The 26,977-nt window shown below is 48.7% G+C and overlaps 1 protein-coding gene across 2 annotated transcripts in view; it reads left to right on the top strand.

Moving 5' to 3' along the window:
• Nucleotides 1–26,977, top strand: part of LOC147724987 (E3 ubiquitin-protein ligase TRIM39-like) — a 147,833-nt gene that overhangs the window by 14,086 nt on the left and 106,770 nt on the right. For both annotated transcript variants that reach the window (XR_015309943.1, XM_086966466.1), the window contains exon 2: nucleotides 10,546–10,641. Coding sequence is in view for 1 of the 2 variants with exons in the window: in XM_086966466.1 (XP_086822592.1) it covers nucleotides 10,546–10,641 (96 nt within the window). In the remaining variant the exon portion in view is untranslated. The remainder of the gene's footprint in view (nucleotides 1–10,545; nucleotides 10,642–26,977) is intronic.

Here is a 26,977-nt window from a genome sequence, read left to right as displayed (position 1 = left end):
TAGTTCTAAAATCCGGGTTTGATTAGATTTGAGGTGCTAATTCGTGGTTCTTAAAATTCGGGTTTCAAAACAATGATTACTATAATTTCAAGCTGGAGAAAATTCACTTTTGAAAACAATATATTGTTTTATAATTACTAAAGTTCGTGTTTGTTACAATTCACGTTTAGAAAAACTCGCGTTTTAAATTGATACCAACTACAGTTAATGAAACATTATTCAGGTTTGTAATTTATGATTATAAAAATTCGTACATGAACGATATAATTGTACATTTTTTGCAGTTACTTATACATTGGCGGCCTTTCCCAGACTCTGTCCGCTAGCCCCGGATCCACTAGGAGAAATCTCACCATGTTCCCGCTAAGCGGCCGCCCGGGAGCTTCCTTAAACCTCTCATTACAACGCCTTCCCTCCATTGGGCACAGTGTGTGTGTGTGTGGAGGTGGGGGGGGGGGTTCCACGTAGAAACCCTCACAGACTTTCAGGGTCGCCACTTGTGACACATTTACATACAAAGTTTCGGTGTGGGAGTAATTTGCATACTCACCGTCCTCCTAATTGTCTGACAGGTTCTCGACCCTTGTGGACTGAAGTTGGACACCCCGGAAACATTTATCGACATACTTTTGAACCTAGAATTGCTCTTCAACAGCCACGAAGGGGTAGTGTAGCAACCTGGCTCAATGCCCTAAGAACACTAAGGGCCATAATAAATGGCCAAGTCACCCAGTGCAGCGCAGCAAGTAACCTTGGTGCGCTGCATTGTGTGAGAGTATTTAAGTCAATGGGATGCATTCATGCCTTTTCTGCTGCCCTGGTGCCCTTCTGGCAGCTTAGTGCCAATGCAGACACCCTTGCACCAAGGTGCGAGGGTGCCTGTGTTGTAAGGAGGATTGTTTTTGTGCAGAAGGCACACATTTCTGCACAAAAACAATTCCATTAGGCTTTTTTCTCTCTCTTTCTATGAGTGCTGTAGAATGCAGAATGCAGCATATATAGAACGAGGAAAATACTGAGCAGAACATATCTCACCTCGTTATGCCTCTCCAGGGGAGGTGTAGGTTTTTGGGGCATTACCAGGTCTACCACTTCTGGTAAATCTGGGAATACATCAAAATCTATGGATGTTGCATGGGAACACACATGCAACACCCACGAAAATGTCTCTCTGGCGCAGAGTAATGCAACACAGCAATTTGCACTGTGTTGCATTACTCGAGATTTATAATGTCACTCAGGGCCACACAAGGTGGCCTTGTGTAGCTTCCTAAATCTCATTTTTAAGTTGCGGCACGCTTGCACCACAGTCTTTGGTGCAAGATCGACGCTAAAGGGCTCATAAATTTGGTCCGTAGGGGGCCTATTTCCGAGCCACTTTGCATTGCTCTTGCACCACACAACATGGATTAAGGGTGATGCAAACCTGACGTGAGATTCATAAAGCCAAGCAAGGCCACTTTGCGTGGCCCTGAGTGGCTCCATAAATCTGGAGTAAAGCATTGCTGTGCAAAACGCTTCATTGCCTTACTCTGCGCAAGGGAGGTGTTCCATGGGCATTGTGTTGGTGTTCCCACACCGCTCCCATGGTTTTTGAGGTAATGCACCAAAAAGATACACCTTCTCAGAAGGGCATAATGAGGAGAAATAGCTTTATTTCTCCATGTTACTTCCGCTTTTAATGTGTGCTGAATTCTAAGAATTTGTTTTGTGCTGGGAGGTTCCCCTTCCTTCACAAAAACAATCCTGCATGCAACGCAGGCACTCTTGCGCCATGGCGCAACGTTGCCAGCATTAGCGCTAGGCTGCAAAAAGGACGACAGCGCAGGTAGTGCAGTGCTTTAAATGGGAAAAAATAAGTGCAGGTACTCAGCAAATTGAGCTAGGGGTGTGGCTAGTGGGCAGGCTGTGGGCAGGGCTAGAGGTGGGACATAATGCAAAGGAACTTCTGCCATTTGTTGAGTATTCATTTTGCACGTGCATTGTCCTTGTTCGTACTTTCTACTTTCCCATATGTGCAGATTCCCTGTGAACATGTGGCAAAGCACATGAATAGTCATTAGTAGTCAGGTTGCTGCTAAGATACACTAAAATATGTATGAGCTCATTGCACTTAAAGCGATCTTAACCTATGCTGTGTGGTCTTTGGCAAGAATTGTGTGCTCTTGGCTCAGCACTTTGTGTTTTAAAGTCATCCTTGTCTGATCTTGAGCCATTACTGTGGTTTAGGCCAGCACTGAGTGATATTGGATCACCAATGTTCTATCTTGTGCCAGTGATGTGGGGTCTTGGTTCAGCCCTGTCTGACTTTGCCTCTGCCATTTCAGATCTTTGCTCAGTGCCTTATTCCTCACAGAGGACAAAGACTACGAAAAGATCAGGATGCGCTCACGAAGAGAAGCACTTAGCTCCTAATGGCATGCATGCAAAACCATGCGAAGTAGGAAGGAGATTTTACCTTAAATTATACTTTAACTCTCTGACCCTTTTTAGGTCTCGGCAGCGAGACCTATTGTCGCCGAGTTTGCTCTCAAGGGAGATAGAGCGGTGCACGAGCCGACCAGGGTCTGTGGACGCGCTTACGCAGGCTGGCCGAAGGCACGCACACACACGCGCAGACACACACACAAACACACTCACACACGCGCACACACACACACACGTACCAAGCCCCACTTACCGCATCAGCGGCCTCAGCCGCCACTCCCGACTTCTGCTGCCACCTGCCGCCACTCTTGCTGCCACGCTCCCGCCTCACGAGAAGCCGTGAGCGTGCACATCCCGAAACCGGAAGTTCGGGGGCGTGCACGCTCACGGCTTGTTTAGGTCTCTGCCTGCGTAGACTGAGTAGGCCGCAGGAGTTCAGATTTCACTGAATCTGGTTGAAGCCCGTCTCCGCCCTCATGTTTAAATTTTCTCTGGCTTGCTTGGGTTTGGCAGATTTAAAAGTCCCACCAGAGCTCGGCACGGCAAGGCACGGCCAGCAGCAGCTTCCCTCTGAGGGCGGCGGAGAGCGCACCAGTTACACAGTCTGCCTCCCTCCCTCCCCCTTGGACCCTCGCGCCAGGCACGTTAATGCACATCGGCTTAATGTTCAGTGTTTTCTGCAGGCTGAGGAGGCCGCCGCGCAGTGCCTTCGCTTCTCTGGGAAGGTAGGTGGCTTTCATGGTGGACTGAGAGGGGGGGATCTGAACACGCCGGGGTAACGTGGAGGCAATGCAGCCACAAGGCGCATGTTCACGGGAAATAGAAAAACATGTGCATCTTATTCTTGACACCAAGTTGCACGAATGTTTGACGCTCCATTGCTTGCACGTGTGCAAATTAAATAGGCAGCCTCTGATTTCCTAACAATGCGCTTTCCCAGACTTGGTGCTTGTAGCTGCGACTTAGGCTGCGAGCGCAGGGGATAACGCGCGCGAGAAGTGGCGGGGGCAGAGGGGAGAAATGTCACAGACTCGCAGAGGAAGGAATGCAGCCCGGGACTTGTCCGGAGCTGCCCGAGAGGAGCGTTTATTTGTAAAATAGGAAGGTAATCCGCCGCCTGAGATAGAGCCATGGTGCCCACAGTAGGTGTTTTGGCTTGATTTGAAAGTAACATTTTTTCGCCTGGTAGTTGTGCAGACCGACCTTGGTTCCCTGGCTTGTTTACCTAGCTGGTTTTGGTTTGCCTCCGTTTTTTCACGAGTGGTGAATGGTCTGGAAAGGGGATAGCTGTGGGACGGGGAGTGCGGCTGAAAGAAAGAAATGCCTTTTTTTCCCCTCTTGGACTCTGTACTCGGGTATTTGAATTTCAAGGCAGGAAATGCTGTGGGGGTTGGGGGATTGGAAAGCGCACATTCTGCAGCGACATCTCTTTGGGGTAGATTATCCTTTGCCTGGTGTTGTTATTTGCATGTAAATTAATCCAGGTCCCCTCACCTCTGTAGTGAGGTAGCTGAAGGGCGTTTTTGACATGAACCTGTCCTGTTGCTTCTAGACTCTCTCTCCTTTAAAAGCTCTTTAATTATGGTTTTGCTGTACTTATACCAAGTTGCGTATACATGAATCTGCTCTTCTCAGCCGCATCCTTCTGCAGGAGTCCCAGGCTTTATACTTTATTTTCAGCATTTAATGCAGCGTTCAATCCCCATTAACGCTCCTGAGGTGTATTATTTGTTTGTTAATGATGTCTGTATGATCTTAAAGAAGTTCAAATAACATGTTGTGCAAAAGCCATAAGTATGAACAGATATAACACAAGTCTCGCTCACAGGGGCCAGTTTCATACCTTACAATAGTTGTATCGCTTTTTTGCCGCCGCCATGGCCCTGAGGACTTTGAAGGAGTTTTGCAGTGTTCTGTTAAAATTTGACGTTTGGACTAACAGCCTGTAACCTCCCTCCTGTGTACCTCTGAGCCTTGAGATCACATTACAGTTCCTGGAGCATGCTGCTTTCAAAAGTCAGCCGGTGGAAGTGAGGATGATGACATTGATATGTTGTTCCAACTTGAAATGTCCTCTGAAGTACATTTTACCTTATGATTATTATTTAGATTCATAGCTGTATTCAATCAATTTTAATTCCTTTTTCTATTCAAAACGAGGACTGGATCCTTTATAATGTCTCACTGTACTAATACACCTATTCTCAGGATCTAGGTTCCAATTCGTGGTCACAGATTCAGTTCTTAGTTGGTCTGCTCATCCTGTCATCTTTCCAATGTTGATAATCTGACCATGAAAGAAGGGGAGGGGCTTGGAGAGGCAAAGCCTCGAGAGGGTCATGATGTCCCTCCCTTCCCTGAACTGTGGTAGTGAATAACGCTCTACACCTAGGGCCACTGCAAATATAGTTTTTGCCATGACATTTTTAGGTCTCAGCTAGCGTAGGCTGGCTCTGTGTGTGTGTGGCTCTGTGTGTGTGTGGCTCTGTGTGTGTGTGTGGCTCTGTGTGTGTGTGGCTCTGTGTGTGTGTGTGGCTCTGTGTGTGTGTGTGTGGGTGTGTGTGTGTGTCTCTGTGTGTGTATGTGTCTCTGTGTGTGTGTATGTGGCTCTGAGTGTTTGTGTGGCTCTGAGTGTGTCTGTGGCTCTGTGTGTGTCTCTGTGTGTGGCTGTGTGTGTGTGTTGGGCTCTGTGTGTGTGTGTGTGGCTCTGTCTGTGTGTGTGTGGGTGGCTCTGTGTGTGTGGGTGGGTGCGTGTGGCTCTGTGTGTGTGTGGGTGTGTGTGGCTCTGTGTGTGTGTGTGTGTGGGTGCAAATGCAATGGGTCTCGCATTTGCGAGAGATTAAGCTATTGGCTTTGTAAATGACAATGCCATTTATTTATATGTTTTAAAAATAAAAATAATGTCATGAGCAATGCCAATAGCTCTAACTTTAACAAAGACGAGACCGTTGCATTGTAAATGCTTGTTCCAAATAACACTGTCTGTATATTATTGTGTGAATTTTGTGGGGTGCTGTGGGCGGCTGCGTACCGATAGAGGTACTATGACCTGGCTGCCCTGAGCTCTGGCTCCACAGCTGCCCACCTACTGCATATGATGACTGCTCTGCTTCTGTCTCTACAGCGCTGCACTCGTTATCTACTGTAATCAGTGGACGAAGGCCAATAAAAAGTAAGGGTCTGATTTAGAGCATGGCAGAGCACTTTACTCCCGCCATACCAAGGAACCTGCGGCCGCCAAATTTCCAGTTATCCGCCAGCCTTGCGGACAACTCTAAACGTGGACAGGAACCGCGGTTACACCGCTTCCTGCCAATGTAAAAGTTTGACGGACGGTTCAAACATGAGCGCCACCTTTCAAACTTTTGCAACATTTTACTTTCACCAAAAACAAACTCTCAAAGCGAGATTTCGTTTTTGGAAAAGTAAAATTAATGGCCCCACTGCCCCTCATGAGTTGACCCTCATGATGTGTGTGTGTGTGTGTGTGTGGGGGGGGGGGGGCATTCTTTCTCCCTGTCCCTCTAGCGGTGATGAACAGCAAGAAAATCCGTCAACTCTGAGTCAAGCAGATGGTGTTATATGTGAACTTCCGACGGTCTGTACTCCATGACGTCAGCGACGGAGCCGGAGTCTGCTCTGCAACTGAAATGCTTGAGGTCCGCCTCCCCTGACTATAAATCCGGCGCGGGACCTTCAGTTTGGCAGAACGGGTACTCCGTCGCCATTGCGATGACGTACCCACTCTGCTGAACTCTAAATGGGCCCCTAAATGACCAGTGGGCTTTAAGGAGGGGTTAGCTAAGATAAAACAGAACGTAGAATGTGATGAACACATCTGGAGACGCATTTAAGACTCCAATAAAGAATCAGAGTACAAAGTTGTCCTCATCAAATTCGAATCCCAAGAGTCTTGGCGTCAGGATTCATACAGCTAACAGCAAACAAGATAACGTTTCAGTTATCAATGCGATATCTTCTGTTTCTGTTTGATATATTTTTGTCTCCTAATTATTTCGTGCAGTTGGCTTTTATTTTAAAAAAAGCAGCATCGTCCGAGAAAAGGTTGCTTGGAATTTGTCTTATTTCTTCTTCTGCCCTCAGAGCAGCGCCTGCTGCTTTTTGGACTGGCTTAAATTTGATAGACTTTTATATTTTGTGTTATTAGACCTCTACTGAGGGTAACCCATTGCACCTGATTCCAGTGAGATTCCTCCCACTCAAGAAAAATATTTTGATTAATCCTCCTACAGACATCTTGTCCTCTGCTGTGTCTGCAGTCAGCATCTCAGCTCTTTCTAAGGCTGGTGCAGACCTCCATCTCCTGCAGAAACCTTCAGTGGATCCCGTCAATACTCTAAAGTACAGCCCCACCTCCCTCGCCCTCCCCACCCCCCCCCCCCCCACTTTCCGGAAGAAACCTACCTCAGTCTATCCTAACCAAGCATAGGTGTGTGCATCTCACAAGATACCATGAGTGGTCTATCCCCAGTTACCTGTGTATGTATGTATGCATGTGTGTGGGTGTATGTGAAAAAGTGTAATTGTACTCATGCCTACCTCAGACTATCCTAACCAAGCATAGGTGTGCGCAACTTTCAAGATACTATGAGTGGTCTGTCCCCAGGTGTGTGTGTGTGTTTTTTCTTCCGACATCTGAGTCTGATGCAGAGCGGGCAGCCTTCCTTCTCAGGATAGGGATGGAATCCAGCTGGGCTAGAATTTAGGCATAGAGTGACCGCGACAATCCTGTCAAAATGGTCCTCTGTATAAACAAAGAACTGGCCGGTATATATATTAAATGGCCCACATATGTTCTGATGCCTGAGCTCCTTATCCAGCGTGTTTGTTCATTCTACCTACCTGAGGTGTCACCAAACAGACAATATAAATAACAATAATGATTGCAGTGCACCGAGCCCTTGGACACAATGTCCTAGGAAATGATAAGGTGTGTACCAAGAAGTGGATATGCAAGCAAATACATTCTCCATACCTTATCATGTGCTGGTGCATAGGCAAATGTATGTGAAAGGTCTCTGTGTAAAAGATGTCAATTCTAAAGTGAGCCTGTAACATGGGAGTGTATGTGCCCAGGGCCTAACAACCACAGGACAAACCTTGGGTAGCTTTGCATCTAGCAGTCAGGCTCAACATAGAGGCAAGGTGTAAAGTGTTTATACAACACTTCAAACAGTAATAAAGTGAAAACACCTACCCAGAAATGATCCCACACTAAGTTAGAGAAATATAACTTTTAAAAATAAGTAAACAAGACCAAAATAGCAAAAATACATTAAATAGAAGATAGCACCGAAAAGCACAAAGCACCAGCTGTGGATATCTGGCTGTGCCAGACCATGACAAAGTCACAAGTTAAGGCAGACGCAATGGAGAGCGAGCGGGCAACATAGACCCAGTTATAACAGCTGAACAGAGTACCCTAAATCCTTGTTTGCAGAGCATTGCAAGGATCCGCGTAGATGATGCAACCGAAGCAATGCGTTGGTTCCGAGATTTGGCGAGGCTACATTGCGAGGGGATGTGTTGTTGTCTAGGATGGGTCTTGCGATGCGAAGTCTGGCGTCTAGTATGCGGCACGCAGTTGAGTTATGCATTGGTTTCGAAGAGTTAAAAAGCTGAGATGCAAAATCTGGCATCAAGGCTGCTGTCGACTGGGGATGCGAGAGCCTGCGCCCAGGACGTGTTGCGCAGTGGCAGCTCCAATGGGGTTGCGCTAGTGCTGATGATCGTTAAGATGGATCCAATCCGCACAGCAGCTGAGATGCGTTGTTTCTGCTTGGGTTTGCTTGTTGCATCAGAAGTCACACGGCAGTTCAGCTGTGTCCCCAGGGGCTGGCAGAGCGCCTTAAGTCCACTTCCAAGGTGGAGGACTCGGGTGGCAAACCTTAGCAGGGTAGACTCACGGATGGCAGGGTAATAATGCAGGGTCAAGGTTGTTGGATGCCTGTTGTGTTCCTGAGGCTTCTGACCAGGAGGCGAGGCAACTAGCCCTTGAAGTCACTCTGGGGTTTCGGGTTTAAGAGATGCAGGTCCAGTCCTTCTCACCCAGGCAAGAGGGCAGCAGGCGGTCAGTCAGCGTAGCAGGGTAGCAGTCCTTCAAAGCAGCAGAGTGGCAGTCCTTTCAGCAGCACTGCAGTCTTTCTTCCTGGCAGAGTATCTACAGACCAGATGTGAAATGAAGTGGTGGTGACTGAGGTCCAGCATAAGTACACAGTTCTGCCTATGAAGTCGTGAGGAGCTTCTAGAGGTAGGCCTTTGACATGCACATATGCCCTGCCTTCCCTGCTTTGGCTCCAGAATAACTTCAGGTGGAATGCAGTCATTTGTGTTGAGACAAGAAACAGACTATTCATGTGTAAGTGGGGCTGAGTCCAGCTCCTCCTTCCCATCCTGCCATTGATGGCCCAACCAGACACACCTAATCTCCCTATTGTGTGTAGCTGTCTAGGAGGAATATACAACACCCAACTGTCATCCACACCCAGTCATGTTACCCAAATGTATAATCCAGGAAAATGAAAACTTTGCAAAAGTGACATTTTCAAAATTGTAATTTTAATTCTGACTTTACCAAAATGTAATGTTTTTCATTACAATTCTAAAGACGCCAAACATGAACAGGGTACATTTTCCAATTTGGAAGTTACACTTATAACATGTAATAAGGTTGCTCCAAAGTTATCCTATTGGAGTGGTAGGCCTTGCAGTAGTAGAACACGACTTTAGGAGCTTTTCACTACCAGTACATTTAAAACATAAAAGTACATGTCAAACGTTTTAAATGCACTACACCCTGCCCACTTGGCTGTCCAGTGCCTACCCTAGAGGTGACATATGTATTAGAAAGGAAGGGTTGGGCCTAGCAAAAGGTTTATTTTGTCAGGTTGAAATTGCAGTTTAGTTTAGAACTGCATAGCGAGGCTACAATGGCAGATATTAGGAAGGTGTAAAGTGCTACTTAAGTGGGTGGCACATTCAGTGCTGCAGGCTCACTAGTAGCATTTAATTTACAGACCCTGGGCACAGGTAATGGCACTTTACTAGGAGCTTACAAGTAAGAATGCCAATTGGGAATAAGCCAATCGTACCATGTTTTAAGGAGAGAGCTCAGGCACTTTAGCACTGGTTGGCAGGGGTAAAGTTCTAAACCAGCAATACGAAATCAGCAAACCACAGGGTTGAAGTCAAAATGTTAGGGGAACACGATGCCAGGTCTAACACCTCATTTTTACAATCCTCCTCTCCCTCTATGCACCTCTCACTGGCTCCACCCCCCCCCCCCCCAGCATATGCCTACTGAAGGCTCTACTCCTCTCCTTACCTCTCATCGGCCCCTCACAGTACATTTTCCAAAAATGTGGTCTGCTAAAGGCTCCTCTCTGCACCCACCAGCTGGTTCCTGGAAACCTTCTATTTAAGTAGCGTTGCCCACCTACCTGGATCAGCCGCACCAAATCCAAACTTCTAAATTCATACGCAAATAGAGGCAACAACAACCAAAATATAAGAGTCTTTGACTCCAAATAACGAAAGAAGTCTACACTTCTTTTCTAGATGAATTCTTTATTTTTTTAACAGTAAACAGTATAAGACTCAGCAAGACAACACATGTTCATTGTTGTCTCACAAGCTCCATCAGGGTTGCAATTACAAAAATGTTTTGTATATATTATTAAAAACATAGACTTTATACAATATACTCTAAAAAAAAATGTCGCCCGATTGAGGCAAAATGTATCAAACAAATCACATCAAATATACGAAAGGAAAGGAACGGCCCTTACAGAAGCTAAACCGTACAGAGCAAATCTATTACGCTTGGTCAACAATTCTTTTATAATACAAGCAAAATCTGTACGTGTTGCATGGTACTTACATCTCGGGTAAGTGTGGCTAATGCTTCTAACTTGGAAACCTGTGGTTAAAAATGTACAAATCAAGATATCTGTGACTGGTAAATAAAATATAAATATGTGGCTGGTACTACAATCTCCATATGTGTGGATTATTATTTAGTGTTTATTATCAAATGATTGACTTCCCTGTACAGATTACTTTACAGTTGTTGTCCCTTGTGCGCTTTCCTCTCTGCAGGTGAAGCTCCAGGATTGGCTGAGTCCTTTGAGGGGAGAGATGAGATACAATCTGGAGTCTAAACTCAGGGAAGAGGAACAGTACAAGACCATGAGGGTGAGTGAGTGGCAATCGTGAGTCCTGTGCAGTTAAAGATCTGTCATTCTATATGTGCGGGTCTGTCCATGTGCCTGTCCAGGTTAGAGATTCAGAGAGGCCTATTGTTTGCCCTCCAGCCTTGGTCATGACTCCAACAGGTAAATGTACTGACTGGAGAACCACGGTACAGGTGTTTGAGCCCACATCTTTCCTAGGATCTTCCTGAAAGAAGCAAAAACAAGAATTAATCCCCCTAACTTTTACACAGTAATCACATGGTTACGTGGCCTGTGTCAGAGTAAATATTCATGGACCATAGGCATCCGGTTGTAAATGTGTCCATGCAGCCATTTGTCTATTTATTTGTGTGCGTGTGACTGTTGGTGTTTTTGTGTGTGCATGGTAACAATCATTTGTGGGAGTATTTGTGTCACTGGATTTGTGTATGAATGTGTCTGGAATTATCTGTCAGTACTTTTGGACATGCACCTTGAATATGAATGTGTATGGATTTGTCTGTGTGGCTTTGCACTGTTGTGTTGCTGTCATAATCAGAATTCCAACATTTCTACTGGAATGTTTTTTGATACCAGTATCTGGATTACATTATTGATGAAAGGTGCTTACTATTGACTTGCTACTAGCCGCAGAATGTTGTCTTTTTAACATGCCAGTGGATAAATGGTGTACTGAGCATGACGAGGGGAATGTGTTATTGTAGTCAGTATTGTGTTGTTGGCCTTTTGTTGTTGAGATTTGTGCTTGTTGACTTTTGTGGGGTTGAGATTACATCCTAAAGCGTTGGGAAGGTGCCGGGTGAGTTTTAGGATTTTTCAAGTGGTGGAATTGTATCTCCTTGGGTAAAGGATGTACTTCTCAGATCATTTCTAATTAAGAATAATAGAAGTTATTGATAGGGTTTGGAGAAATGTTGGACCAGCTGAAGTTCTGCATCAGTGATTAGTTTATGTTGTTGATGAGTTTAGAAGAACTGAGATGTAACATCAGTGATTGTTTCCTCTCCTTGATGGGTCTTGTGTAAAACAGCTGAGATCCACAGTCAGTGATTACTTCCTGTTCTTGATGTGTCTCAATTAATGCTTGGATCAGCTGAGATCCACCGTCAGTGATTACTTCCTGTTCTTGATGCGTCTCAATTAATGCTTGGATCAGCTGAGATCCACCACAAGTGATTATTTCATGAGTTGGGTTGTAGCACAATATGGGAACATCTTGGAAATCCCATACAATGGTAATGGGGAGAAAGCCAAATCCAATGTAACCCTAAAAATTAATTAAAGATGCAGAAGTTGGTAGTCTCAAAACAAACCTACTCAAAATCTATGGAAACTTCACTGCTACATGAATTAGTGAACCCTAGAGAATCTCTCCGACAATTGACATTAGACTCGGCTAGATTAACATCGAAAGCACCTTTATGGAGAGTATATGAGATGAAGACTGTAGGAAGCTGGCTCTGTATATAACACTGCCACTAGGTGGTATTACCATGCACAAAGTCCAGGGGTTCGCCAAAAGTGTACAGGGCTCAATGTAAAACCTAAAGTGCTCTATTTGTGGTAGTGTGGTCGAGCAGCCTTAGGCCTAACACAGAGGAGTGTAGAACATGTATTTCACAATAGTGATCAATAATGCACACACAACTCAAGAAGATCCAGACCAATTTTAGAAAAATTATACTTTGTTTGAATTTTATTTTATGACAAAGACCTTCTTGCTAAGGTAGGTACATTTCCATCAAAAAATACTTTTCTTGTTCAAAAGTCGACAGTGCAGTATTCAAACAGTTTAAGACTACCCTATGGAGGAAATCAATTGATGGATGTATCAAGCGAGTATAAAATGTACAGTTCCAGTTTTCGGGTGGTCAGACCAACACTGAGTGCAGGGTCGGTCATGGGGGACTGGGGCAGCCCGTAAGGTGCGGATTTCAGTATCTTCGCCAAGGCAGTTGATACCCGCAATGATTTTTACCCTCGCGGGGGCAATGAGCGGGATAGGTTTTAGCCAGCAGGAAACACAATTACCGTCATGGTCACTGCCGGTCAGGAACTCTAGATCGGATGGGGGTCTGACGTCGTCAGATCATCCTAGTGAGTTTGTGGTCAGGCAGGTGGTGACCGACAGGGCCACTAGTTGGAAGGTAATGGTTCTCGGGCCCAGAGCTGTGGGCAACTCGGTTTGAGGATCCCTCAAGGTTGTGGAGGTCATCAAGTTGGGTGCTTCCTTCGAGCAGAGTAGAGTCGCATTGACACAAGTGCCGGTCCTCTACCGCTGCGGTGTATGGGAGATCTGTGGTAGCAGTGAGTAGTGTCGATACCAGTGTCAGTCCTCCCTGTGGCGGTTCTTGGAGTTTGTTTCTTCTTGGACATGTCCGCTGTCCATGAGAGATTAGAGTCTTTGTCGAAGGTGGCATTCCTCGCAGGGTTTCAGAGGTCGCTGGCTGCAAGACGGATCACAAGTTTGCGGAAGTTGGATACAGGCTGGGAGGGCCGAGGCCAAGGCAGTCGTCTTCAGTCTTCTCTACAGGGTCGTCTTCTTGCTTCTTAGGTTGTTGCAGATCTGAAAGTAAGGTCCGGGGAGCCTCCTAAATACTCAATTTAAAAGGCAATTTAGGGGAGTAGCAGGTAAGGCCAATGGGCTTACAGGGCTCGAAAACTCCACTTGCAGTGGGCAGCCAGATTTATTCAGGACCAGCTATTTTTAGGGCTTACTTGCCCTTTCTGGCGAGTCGCCAACAGGTGCTCTGCTTGCTCGCAAAGTGAGTGAACATTAAAGATGCCTTTAAATATTGTTATCTTGTCACATTTCTCAGCTTTCAGAGACAGAGGTCGAAATCATTTTGTCTTTCTACATTTACTTTTCTTTCTGTGACTGAAGTTAGAGGATTTTATAAAGTGAACTGTGTGACAATCTCAATGAGACCAGTTCCCGAGTCAAGTACATTACAGTTAGGTCGAGTAGTGTATTCAAGTTGCTAGACCTGCAGGTCTAGTAACATATTAATGATTTTTCGAGCCCTGGGCCTTACTTGGGGTGGCTACACTCTATTCTGCCACATTCCTATGGGAAAGGGCATAGACACAGCCCTGATTAGAGAGGTCCCCCCATCTTCAAGATGGTGGGGACAGAAAATTGTTCTTCACCTCACTTCCCCCTACCTTAGGGGTGGAGTCGGCAGAGTTGGGCCTCTTACCTTTTCTAACTTTACCCCCGGTTTTCCCACCCTAAGTGGGGGTGTAAGCCAGGGGCTGCCATGTGCTGCTAGCTACAGAGGTTGGGGTCACATTAGAAAGGCGGCAAGCCTTTAACCCGTTGGCTGCTGCCGTCGGCCAACGGTCGTCGCATGCACTACCTTGGTAGTGCTGCGCACGTCCGTTGGCCAACGCTGCCCCACCCGTTTTTCAGAAGTTCAGCACTGGGGCAGAATGTTCGAAGCAGCCAACGGGTTAAAACTTCCCTCTTTGAGCACTGGCCCTTCCTGGGGGAGGAGGCATGTCACCTCTGCCCAGGATGTGCATTGTTTTCTAATACCAGAGAGCAGGGGCTCTCTACCCAGGGGTCCAGAAACCTTTTTGGTGGTGGCTGGATGCCTACAGACGGTCACAGGCTAGACCAGAGTTGTTAGGGATTCAGGGCGCACCTATGAGATGCCCTCTGGGAACATGTTAAAATAAATGCCATCAGGGTGGATTTATTGAGAGGAGAAATTTGGTACCGAACACTCCTACAGTCAGTAAAGCCTTCACGGTGCTGTGGACCTCGAGTTGTTGAGTTCCCAGGCCATGTACTCTCTATGGCTTCACTGGCACTTAAAATATTGGGAAATGGTGCCCAATATTGTATGGGTGCATCTGCTCATGCAGATATGTCCTCACCTGGAGTATAGTGCACCCTGCCTCAGGGCTGTGAGGCCTGCTAGAGGGGTGACTTACATATACTGTCAGGCAGTGCTAGCTGGCATGGCACCCAGGCAGGGTGCTCTGTCTACTTTGTTGTTTTCCCCCTCGCTGGAGCATGCAGGTTGCAAGGGCAGTGGCATGTTCCCAGCGAGGGGGATCCCAAGGGACCCTCTTCAGCTTCAGATGCCATGCCCTAGGTACCCAGGGTACCATTTACTAGGGACTTATAGGAGGCAGAATGACCAATTAGGTGTTTGTTTTTAGGGTAGGAGCACTGGCACAGGGGACCTAGATCACAGAGATCCTGTGCACGACATCAAAACCAGGCAGAACATGGCAGGCTAGTCATGCAAAAGAGACACTTTTTCACAGGAACAAATAGGGTAGAGACCACCTCTAAACTAGTCCTCTATATCCAAGACACTTGCAGAATATTGAGAACAGACACCCTAACATAGCAGATGTATTCACAGGTTGCTATCGCTTTATGTATCACTTTAGACCTAGTCCCAAGATATAGCATCTTTCGCAACTGTTAGGCGATCTTCCCCTTCAAGTCTATCCAATGATTTTTGGAACAAACTTGAATCTCCACTCACTGAAGATGAGCTTGCCAGTGCCTTGGCTGGGATGCAAACAGGTAAGACGAGAGTCCAAATTAATTTCCTTTGGAGTTCTTTCTGCACATTGCATGGAATACATCATCTCACCTGCTGTATGTTGGAGGAAGCCAGGTTGAATATGCCTTTGACTGGAGAACTACAATCAGCTACAATAACAGTTCTAGTTAAACACGGCAAACTGCCAAACATCTGTCAATTGTATCGGCCAATCTAATTAATTAAGTTAGAAGCCAAGGTCCTTGCCAAGGCATTGGCCAACATTTATGAGGGTACTTTACTCCTTGATATTGAGAGACTTAAATGGCTTCTTGCCAGACCGGGGCACTACTCATTGCATCTGAAGAGTTCAGACTCCACTCACACGAATGCAGGACTTCTCTGTCCCCTGTGCACTAAGGCTCATTGAATTTGCAAAGGCCTTTGATTCTCAGTACTGGCCCCTATGCAGCATGTTATTACTCAATTGAACTTCGGGCTTTACATACAGGTATTATATGATCATCAGGTACCCAGAGTTAGAATCAATGGCGGTTTTACCCCCTTGTTTTATATCAAGAGGGGAACAAGACAGGGATGACCCCTTTTTTCCTTTTTATTCTTCCTCGCCTTCAAATCTTTGGCAACCTGGAATGACATGGTGGGCTGGTATGATTGCAGCAGGATTATGAAGACCACATTTCTCTGTACGCGGATCACCTACTCCTTTTTGTGATGTCCCACGTGGATGAGTCAGAGACTCGTGCAAATGCTGCATTTATATGACCGGGATCGGGGACTCTGCCTGAACTGGGATAAATCCACCCTGGACTCACGGCAGAGGGGACTTAGCTGTGCACCAATGGGTTGACGTGCATCACTACTGCATCAGAATTTAAACATCTTGGGATACACTTGGCGATTGATCCTGCATGCTGCTAGGAATTAAACCCCTTCCCCCTGAGAGACCAAATCATAAGTGACGACCATTATGTGAGCAAACTATCACTTAATGTACTTGGGAGGATTGCACTTTAAATTTACTCTGCTTCCTAAACTTCTGTATACATATTTCAGAACAATCCCTATGAAATGCCCAAACAAAAACATGACAAATTTTGGTCCAATGACATCAGCTTCATTTGGGCAAACCTTTGTGTAAAGAGACTACCCAGAATGAGAATTTGCCTAGCCTTGGTGCTGGTAAGTTCCAATTCTATTAAGGACTCGGAGGCGAGGATTATGCCATTCTTTCATCGCTTTATTCTCCACAGCAGCAAGAAAAAATATATCATAAACTACTTTTCCCATGAACATTCGGGAAAAAAACAAAGTCAAACATGAGTCCTATCACAGTGTCCATGCACCGGTAGCTCCCATCATGCTCCGCTGTTCTTGCCTCCTCCTCTTTCTTCGCGCGAAGCTGTAACCCAAGTCCAATCACGCATCTTGTTTTGAATTCTCCGTACCTGCAAGAGAACACACCATCAGATCTATCCCATTCCAACAGAACGTCAGCAGTAAAAAGGAAGAGCAGTACATTGCAGAGCAAGAGCCGTACATCCATTAGAGGAACATAAACGCTTTACTTACTATGCGTACGGGGAGGGTCCACTTCAAAGAAGTCACTGGGAGGGATAATCCTCGCCTCCGAGTCCTTAATAGAATTGGAACTTACCAGCACCAAGGCTAGGCAAATTCTCATTCTATGGCAGGACCGGAGGCTTCGGATTATGCCAGTTCAAAGCTTATCGACCACCAACCGAGCCACTTCGATAACTGGCTTGAAATAGAACCTCTTGAACGTGGAGTCCGAGGACCAATCAGCCGCTCTCATCAAATCCTCCAGTCGAGCCCCAGGGCAAAAGCTTTAGAGGCCATAGCTCCTCTCGCCGAGTGAGCCCCAAATTGCTTGGTATCAATCCCTGCCTCCTGCATCACCCAACGCACCCAACGGGCGATCGTTGGCGAAGTAACTGCCTTATACGGTTTTCGTAGGGCAATAAGTAGTTGCCGCTCACCCGGAGGGCGTGTATCTTCAGTCATATCTTCATAAGCACGGAGGCACTGCACCACACACAGTTTGGGGGAGTCCTGAAAGGCCGGGTAGGAAATAACCCTAGTAAGGGTCTTGGTCCGCCTGCTGACGGTAAAAGAAACTCCCTCCGGAGAAAAAACCCTGGCCGTGATATCCAGCGCTCGCACGTCCGAGACTCGCCTGCAAGACACCAGGCACAACAACATGGCTAACTTAGCCGTCAACTCTTAACGAGATAAGAACCTGTTCGGCTGCCAAGAAAGGAACAAATTCAACACCCTGTTCACGTCCCACAGGACGGAATACCGAGGCTCTGTCGGCAACGAAATCCGTATACCTCTCAAAAGCCTGCAAACAAAAGGGTGCTTACCAACCGGGGAACCCTGCACCAGGTCGTGTCCCGCCAAGATCGCAGACCTGAAAGTATTGATCGATCGATAAGCCAGTCCTTGCTGAGCCAGGTCGGCCAAAAAATTCAGGACATGGACTACTGCTGTCCCCAAGTGATCAAAACCCCATCGCACCCACCAACGGCTCCACCTATGCCATGCTGATCGGTAGCGTTTGGTCGTGCTGTCAGCCCAGGCCTTGGAAAGCAAGTCCTCTGCATTTCCCGAAAGGCCAGGCAGCGTCCAGTGACGCCTGAGAGCCTCCACGCCATCAGGCGCAGAGAGCCCTCCTGGACTAACCTGTGGGGAGCTCCTTCTGGATTCAGCAGAATGTGAGGAGACTGGGGGAGTAGGATTGGAGAATCCCAGGAAAGTTCCAGTAGAACCGGAAACCAAACTTGTGACCTCCACCACGGAGTGATCATCACCACCTATGCTAACTGACGGTGCAGCAGCGCTGACACACGCGTTATCATCGAACGGTGGAAAAGCATACCCCTGCACGCCCGACCAGTCCTGGAGGAACGCATCGATCGCCTCTGCGAGAGGGTCGGGGCACCAGCTGAAATATCTCGGGAGCTGTTGATCCAGGCGGAATGCAAAAAGGTCCACCGAGAACGGACCCCACCGGTCCGAGAGTCTGGAGAACAGAAGAGGATCCAGCTTCCAAACGCTGGCATCCATGATATTCCTCGAGTGCCAATCGGCCACCTCATTCTGGCGACCCGGCAAATATTCTGCCGTGACCGACACCTGATGGTCCAGGCAAAAGTGCCAAAAGTCCCTGGCGAGGTCTACCAGCATTTTGGACTTGGTGCCGCCCAGATGGTTGATGTAACGGACCGCCGACACGTTGTCCATCCTGAGAAGGACGCAAGATTGCACTCTGTCCTTGGTCCAACATTGCACCGCGAAGGAGCCCGCTAGTAACTCCAAGCAGTTGATATGTAAGGATTGCTCGAAAGCGGACCAGGCACCGCCCGTGGAGAAATCTCCGCATCTGGCACCCCAGCCTGAACGACTGGCGTCCGACTCTATTACAATGTCGGGAGCCGAGCCGAAAATCGCACGGCCATTCCAGGCCTCCATGTGCGCGAGCCACCACCTCATCTCGTCCCTCACATCGTCCGATAAAGGAATCAAGTACGTTAGCCCCCTTCCGGAGATGGTATGCCTTCAAGCGTTGCATGGCGCTATAATGGAGGGGGCCTGGGAAGATAGCCTGAATCGAAGACGACAACAGGCCCACTAACCGCGCCAGGTGACGCAAGGGTATCAACTGTTTCGCAGGGTTTGGCGCAATTCGTGTCTGATCCTCGACATCTTCCTGGCGGGCAGACTCAAGGTGGAAGATACCGAGTCTATGTTGAAGCCGAGAAAGGTCGCGCACTGAGCGGGAACCAGAAGAGACTTTTTCTCGTTGATCACGAACCCTAAGCCTTGCAGAAGGTTGACTGCTGACTGCAACTGAGACCGCAGCCGTCTGGGACATTGGTCCATGAGCAGCATGCCATCTAGATATACAATCATCCTGACACCTTGGGCCCTCAAGACCTCCATCGCCGGACGCAACACTTTTTTGAAGCACCATGGCGCTGAGGATAGCCTGAAAGGTAGAGTGGTGAACTCGTAGACCCGATCGTCCCACTTGAACTGGAGGAAACGCCGGTGTGGAGGGAAGATCGTGACTGCCAAGTAGGTGTCCTTTAAGTCGAGCCTGACCATCCAATCGGACGGACGGACGTAAAACATCCCGCAAGAGATGAATCCCCTCCTTTTTGAAATGGCGATAAACCAGCCATTCGTTGAACTCCTTTAAAGTGATCACTGGGCGCATGCCCCCGTCGACCTTGTCGACCAAGAAGAGATTGCTGATGAAACCTGAGGGGTGTTCGCAAGCGCAACAAATCGCCCCTTTTTGGAGGAGGGCCGCGACCTCTTTGCTCACCAAAGCCGCATCGCGCTGGGAAAAGGTAATGGGGCGAGGACGTTGAAGCTGACACGGACGGCCATGGAACTCCAATTGGAAGCCCTGCACCGTCTGCAGCACCCAGGCATCGCTGGTAAGGGAGGCCCACGCTGGAAAGAACTGCGCCAGTCGCCCCCCCACTCGCAAGCTCGCGGAAGGTAGCACACTCACCTCGACCACCGCCCTGATGTTGGCCTCTCTGACCACCACGTCCTCCAAACTTCAGCCCTCTGGTGGGGTAGAAATTGTTGAATCGGGCCTTGTCTTGAAACTGCCCGCGTCCGGAGCCTTGTCCTCTGTCTGAGCTGGTGCCCCGACCGAACGAGCGGCCCCTGCCTCGTCCGGTCTTGTCAAAAACACGAGGGGCGAAAACCTTCTTGATGTTTGACTGAGCACTGTCTAGGGAAGTAAAGGTAGCTACGAACTTCCCGAGCTCCTTAATAAACGGGTCACCGAACAAGCCACCTTGGCCCACAGCGCCCGCCTCCGACGAGGCGAGGTCACCCAGCTTGGGGTCCACCTTGATCAGGAGAGAGCGCCTCCTCTCCGTAGAGAGGGCGCAGTTGGCATTGCCCAAAAAAATGATGGCCCTCTGGGCCCAGTGGGAGAGCACTTCCGGGGAGATCACGTCGCCCGACACCTTGGCCTCCTCCGCCATATCCCCAAAATCTTTTGTCATGGGGCCAATGGCGTCCAAAAGCTTGTCCTGGCATGTACGCCAGGACCTGTCGATCCCTTTCCGGGGATCCTTGACGAACTTCTGGAGGAAGGTCGCCATCTTCGGGTCGATATCAGGGGTCATGCCCACTTTACCTTCCAACGAGGGCCGGGGACACTCCGCTCGCAGGCGGCTCCAGGCATCCTTATCCACCGGCTTCCTCAGGCGATTCGCGACATATTGGGCCACCTTGTCGCATGGGACCCACTTGGAGGATCTGGGGTGGACGATGTCGCCCGGGTCCAGCATGTCGGACGGACCTGCGGAGGAGGAGGGCTGCGACGGCAGCCATGACCGGGAAGAACACGCTTCCTCCTCCGGAGAGTCGTCGTCCTGCTGCGGGTCAGGAGACATGGTACGGGGTGAAGGAGGAGGAACTTTCGAAGGAAGGGTTTGAGGAGACTGTGAGTCCTCTAAGGCCTTGAAGGCGCTCTTCACCCGTGCGAAAGCCGCTGAGTCAACCCCTTCAGTGCAAGGTTTCTTCGGAGGAGGGGGGGGGGCAGGGGTTGTGTCTGGGCCGGAGGCCGGAGCAGGTGCAGGAATAAGGGCGGCGAGCTTAGCGTAAGCCTCATCCAGGTGCGGCGAGAGTCGCTGCTCGAGGGGGACCATAGCCTGGTCCACCGCACGGTATATCGAGTCATCGACTGCCTGGTAAAAATCATCGTCCAAGGGGACGTAATTCAGAGGGTCCTCCTCCGGGTACTGGTCCCAATCCTTCTGCATGGTGAGGTCAATTAGGCTCAGAGCAGAGAGGACGTAAGGAAACACAATCGACCCTCCACAGGGCACTCTATGGTCTGGGGGTGTCCCAGCGATATGGGTGGCCAAAGGCACACAATTAACGGGCCTAGCCCTGGAAACGCTACAGCCCTCAGAGTTCTGGGGCGCCCCACGGCCAAGCGTTCCCACGCCGAACCACGGCACAATTACGACCCCGAAGGGTGTTCAAAAGTACAATACAACCCAGAGGGCGTCAAAAAACAAGGGGAGACCTAATTGCGACCCGAAGGGTGTCAGAGCCGGGAGGCTGGGCAAGGGCTACCCGCTGGTGACAGAACCACGCCAGAACACTCTGGAAAGCACCTGACAACGGCCCTTCAGCAGACGAGACACCGGCCCCTAGCGGCGAATCCACCGCACCGCACACTACTGGGCACCAGAATCGCGTAAGGAGCGCACTAGGCGTCCCGCGACTGAAGAGGGGAATTTGTGAAGAAATAACAGAACCAACGCTTGGCCAAGGCCTAAGCGTACCACACAGAACCCAAAAACCCAGGAGAGAAGGAAAAAACCAACTTAACTTGCTGCGAGCAGCGAAGAAAGAGGAGGAGGCAAGAACAGCGGAGCATGATGGGAGCTACCGGTGCATGGACACTGTGATAGGACTCATGTTTGACTTTGTTTTTTTCCCGAATGTTCATGGGAAAAGTAGTTTGTGATATATTTTTTCTTGCTGCTGTGTAGAATAAAGCGACGAAAGAATGGCATAATCCGAAGCCTCCGGTCCTGCCATAGAATTAAACATCGAATGAACGCTTCTGAAGGAATGGAGAATGCTAGATTTGCTACTCAGCCCCAAGGTCCCTTTGATTCTCCTCTTCCATGTTATAGTGATTCTTAAATGGCGATGGAATGCTAATTGATGGACTAAATGGGAGGGTAAACTTGCATCGCAGACACCCTTCTGGCAGAGAACATCTATGAGGCACGCTAAGAAGTTATAAGACTTCCAAGCACGGGACAATATGGGCATCTCTCAATCAGGCAATGTATAGAAAAATTCTTAAATGAAATTGTTCCCCACCTACTATTTGAACTTACAATAGCTAATGCTCATTTAACGGCTACTCCGTTGGAGCAGCCGTGCGCTATAAAAATAAATAAATAAAATAAATAAAAATAAATAAAAAATATCTCCTACAACCTCACCCTTAACATCTGCTTCTTTAGGGGCTGTAGTACCAAAACACAACCCATTGGTGGCACAGATACTCATAGGAAAGATTAATAGGGCAGTAGTTCAAAGGTGTATTGTTAACCTGCCTCTGGGAAAAACGCCGGGTCCGGACGGCTTGCCGCTATCTTTCTATCGCACGTTTCAGGCCCAGCTTCGGCCTCGCCAGCTCAGGCTGTTTAACTCTTTCTCAGAGGAGATGGGTCCATCTCGTGACATGGGCATGGCAGAGATTGCGCTAATACCGAAGCCCGGAAAGGATCCTGCGCTGTGTGCGTCCTACCGCCCTAACGCCCTGCTTAATACGGATCTCAAAATATACACTAAGCTTCTCGCCCAACACCTAGACCCGTACATGCAGTGGCTTGTGGACCCCGACCAGGTTGGATTTATCCACGATCGCCAGGGGGCAGACAACGTACGCAAGCTTGCGCACCTTGTAGGGAAGGTGCGACATTGGAAAATCCCGGCCTGCCTCCTCTCCCTGGACGCGGAGAAGGCGTTCGACCGGGTGGATTGGGCCTTCTCGAGGTCAGTGCTTCGCAAACTCCGACTGGGCCCGAAGATGATTGCTAGGACTATGGCTCCATACATAGGGCCCCACGCTTGACTTCTGGTTAATGGGGACCTAACACCTGCCCTAGCGATCCACAGGGGTGCCCCCTCTCACCCCTCCTATTTGCTCTTGCAGTGGAGCCCCTCGCGGAGCTCATACGGCGAGACTCGGACATACACGGGATAACACACGGAGGACGGGACAACAAGGTGGCGCTGTTCGCGGACGACCTGATTCTTACTCTCACGCGCCCGCGGGACTCTCTGCCGGCAGTCCATAGAGCGCTCTGCCTCTTCGAGAGGGCCTCCGGCCTCAAGATTAACCACGACCAGTCCTGGGCCCTGAACCTTACCATTCCGAAGGACGAGCTCCTCATCCTGAGAGAGGTTGTGCCCTACCAGTGGGCCGAGCGTCACATCAAGTACCTGGGCCTCACCTTGACCCCCTCCCTTGACGACTGGAGCTCTGTTAATTGGCGGGTCTGCCGGAGGGAGGTCTTAGAAGAGTTGTGGCGGTGGAAACTCCAAATGCTGTCCTGGTTAGGCCGCCTCCATGCAGTCAAAATGTCGATCCTCCCCAAAATTCTATACGTGTTCCAATGCCTCCCCACTCCCACTCCGCTACACTGCATACGGAGCTTACAGCGCGACCTCACATCCTTTATCTGGGGTGGCAAGCGCCCCCGTTTCTCCCAGAAAATCCTCATGGCCCCACTCGATAGGGGGGGCTGGCCTGTCCTAACTTAGTCTACTACTACTGGGCTGCGCATCTTACGATTTGTGGTAGAGTGGGGGGTACGTGAGAGTGAAAAAGGATGGCTGGAGATGGACAGGGCGGTGACGGGACACACCATTTGGGACCTGCCATGGCTTCATCGAGCGGCCCGCTCCAGAAGTGCGTACCTTGCAGTGCCTACGAAAACGGTACTGGACATTTGGGATGCCGTCGCTGTTTCCAGGGGTCTAACAACGTTCCCGCCCCCGCATACCCCCATTGCGGCAAACCCTCACTTCCCGCCGGCCCATCGAACCCGGGCTTTTGAGATCTGGGTGCAGGGGGATTGTAGGGTGCTTTGCGACCTGTTCGACTAGGGTGCCTTCAAGTCATTCGGCCACTGTTGTGAGGAGTTTCACCTGCCGCCCGCTGCACGGCTACAATACGTCCAACTGCGACACTGGGCCTCTGGTGATAATGTGTACGGGGCTGCTACGCGCGCCTTCACCCCCTTCGAACGTTTGGCACGCACCCTAGGGGGCTTGAAACGGTTGGTCTCCCAGATCTACCACGTTCTACAGCACCCACCACTCCTTCACGCTCACCCGTATCAGCGTCAATGGCAGACGGCAGTCGATGCGATTATTACGCCTTCTCAGTGGGAGGCGGTGTGGAGAGATATCCCTAAGGTGTATCGGAGCATCCCGCAATGGGAAAATGCCTATAAACTTTTAACTCAATGGTATTACACTCCCCTGCGACTCCACAAGATGTTCCCCAATGCTTCGCCGCTGTGCTGGAGGTGTCGGGCTGCGACGGGGGATTTCATGCACATATGGTGGGCGTGTCCGCTCCTCACTGTCTTCTGGAAGGAGGTCCTTAGCCACATCAAGGGGGTGCTGGGATTCCCTTTGCCTGAAGCCATAGATACGGTTCTGTTGGGTATTAGACCATCAAACCTTAAGGCCCTAACCCGTAGCGACTGGATTGTAACACTACAGATGCTGGGTGCGGCCAAGCAACTCATAGCCTTGATTTGGAAGAAGACTGACGCACCTTCAATAGCTTCCTGGTGTGTGCGGCTGTGGCACGTCCTGGCAATGGAGCTCCTAACGGCGCGACTCCAGATGCGCCCCACCCGCTTCAAAGCAGTTTGGAAGCCCCTAGTGCGCTATTTGTGCTCCACAGAGCATGCACGACACATGCCCACTAGACTCAGGGCCCTACATCTCTTTGAGGATGCCATCGCCCCTACAGATCCTGTCTCTGGCTTACTTCCCCCTCGCTTTCCTCTTCTATCTCTCCTCTGTAGCTCTCTTATGTTCTCATGGGCCCCTGTTGGGTCGTTAGTAATTACTGGGCTTGTTGCTCTCTCATCTACTCCCCCTGAACTGTACTTGGGGTTCTCTCAGCGCTGAACAACTTCAACAGCTTCTTCTCAGCCACACGGCCGGCCCCTCGGGGTTGTAGGCAAGGCGCTGTGTTATTTACTCTGACTTACCGAATTCTGTTGCGCACTCTTCGCGGCCGGCCTCTGATAGAGGTTGTGGGCTTAACGCTGTGTATTTGTGCCCTTCCGGGTGTTTTGGTAAAAATAAAACAGACTTGTAACAAAAAGGTGTATTGTTCCCTCATCAAGCAAATTGGAAGACAGATTTAGGTTGGTAGGACAAGGAAGCCCTCTTTTTGCACCTAGGGTGATAGTCATTTTCACAAAACCTAGACTTATACAACTGTTACTTATATAGAATGTGCTCCACTGCTGAATATCTATGGAAGGTGGGTAAATGTTCCCCGGCCTATACTAAATGCTATAATGAACTAGATGACATGTACATAACCTGCTCCTAAGCACTAATTTAACCCTTCTGGGTAAGAGTCATAAGAGCATTATCCAAGTTACTTGAAAGATCGGATGACTCTTCTCTCAAGGTGCATTTAGCAGGAAGTTTGGAGAAGGAGGGCGGTTCTAGAGGAGAGAGTACATTGGCGGAGCTTTGCATACTTTTAGCTAAAAGGGACATCACTAAACATCAGAGAACGGAGACAGCACCACCATTTGATGCACAGCTGAGGGGGGTAGATTGAAGGAGAGCCCTGTTAAATGGCTTGAGATTGCACCACCAAACACAGAAACATTTGAGGGTCACAGTGAAACTACTTGCACCTGGTTACCTGGTTACAATGTAACCTACTGCACAGGTATATAAGAACACCAAGTGGCCACAAAGTATGTACACATTATATACTTTCTGATTAGATGATTTTTGTACATTGTGTAGTTGTCTGGATGGCATGCATCCTGGGTAATGTTCTTCTGTATGTTATTTCTCAGTTGATGTTTCTAATTTGTTTATAGTTATCACAAATACTCAAAAAGTCTCATAAAAAAGAATATGGTGAGACATAAATACATTTGAAAGGAAGTTGTGAGGTCTGGAAGAGAGTAGGTTGTGTGGATGGCGAGTTATAAGAAAGGGACAGGAGAAGGGAGAGAGCAGGGTGTCAGGATGGAGAGAGATGAGGCATGCATATAAAAAAGTGTGAGAGAGGAGGGTATGCGAGATAGAGAAAGTGAAGTGAGGGATGAGAAAGAGGAAGGTAGGAGAAGCGTATGATTAAGAAGAGTATGTCGGGAATCTACAGCCTGCCTGAATAAACATGCTAAGATCTGGACAGATTTGTGAGATTATAGAGAAATTGTTGTAGGTGTGATGGAGTTGGCGGGTATCTGGGGGTGGGGGATATTCCTCTTTAAGGAAACTGTTATGTAACCCATGTGCTGACCATGTGGTGAGCTGGTCACTCATATTTAAACCATGTAACAAGGCCAATTCTGAAAAGTGGGCATGAATTGAGGGTAGTTTGGAATGTCTGAGAAATATCAATAATTATAGTATAAAAAAGAAGAGAAAGGAGAAAGGATGTGGAGAGGAGAGGAATGAGTGAGTTTTGCAGAAGGAATACTAAATAAATGCCTTGGCTGCTGCCAGTAAAGGATTTCATATTATTGGTATGAGTAGAAAATATGTCTCCATTGCTTGGGGGCATAGGAGTGGTAGAGAAAACTGGTATTTATTCCTGGGTGTTAAAAATCCCACACTGATCCTAGGAGGCAGAGAGGAAGATTAAAGCAGGAGCTAGAAGGGAGTAGGGGAACAATTTGGTGGGACAGCAAGGAAAAAGGATGTGTGACACAGAAAGGGGGTGTAGGCGAGGGAGGTGTTACACAGGTGTCTGGAGGGTTGGTGGAAGTTGAGGTGATGGTTGATGCAAACTTGTCCTAGGTCATGGAGGTCCTTATAGACTGTGCCCCGCCTCCATCGTACCTGCTGCATCGCGTGGTTTCATATTTGTGCCAGCATCGTGCCCCTGTCTCCATCGTGCTGCCTGCTGCACCGCGTGATATCGTATTTGTGCATTGTGCTTTAATTCCGAGTAGTACTCTGTGCCAGACTGTGCCCCTGCCTCCATCGTGCCTGTTGCATCGTGTG

Source organism: Lissotriton vulgaris, chromosome 4_1, assembly GCF_964263255.1.
Source record: "Lissotriton vulgaris chromosome 4_1, aLisVul1.2, whole genome shotgun sequence".
Lineage (NCBI taxonomy): Eukaryota > Metazoa > Chordata > Amphibia > Caudata > Salamandridae > Lissotriton > Lissotriton vulgaris.
The sequence above is the reverse complement of the archived record's forward strand: the minus strand, read 5'-3'. Positions and strand labels throughout refer to the sequence as shown.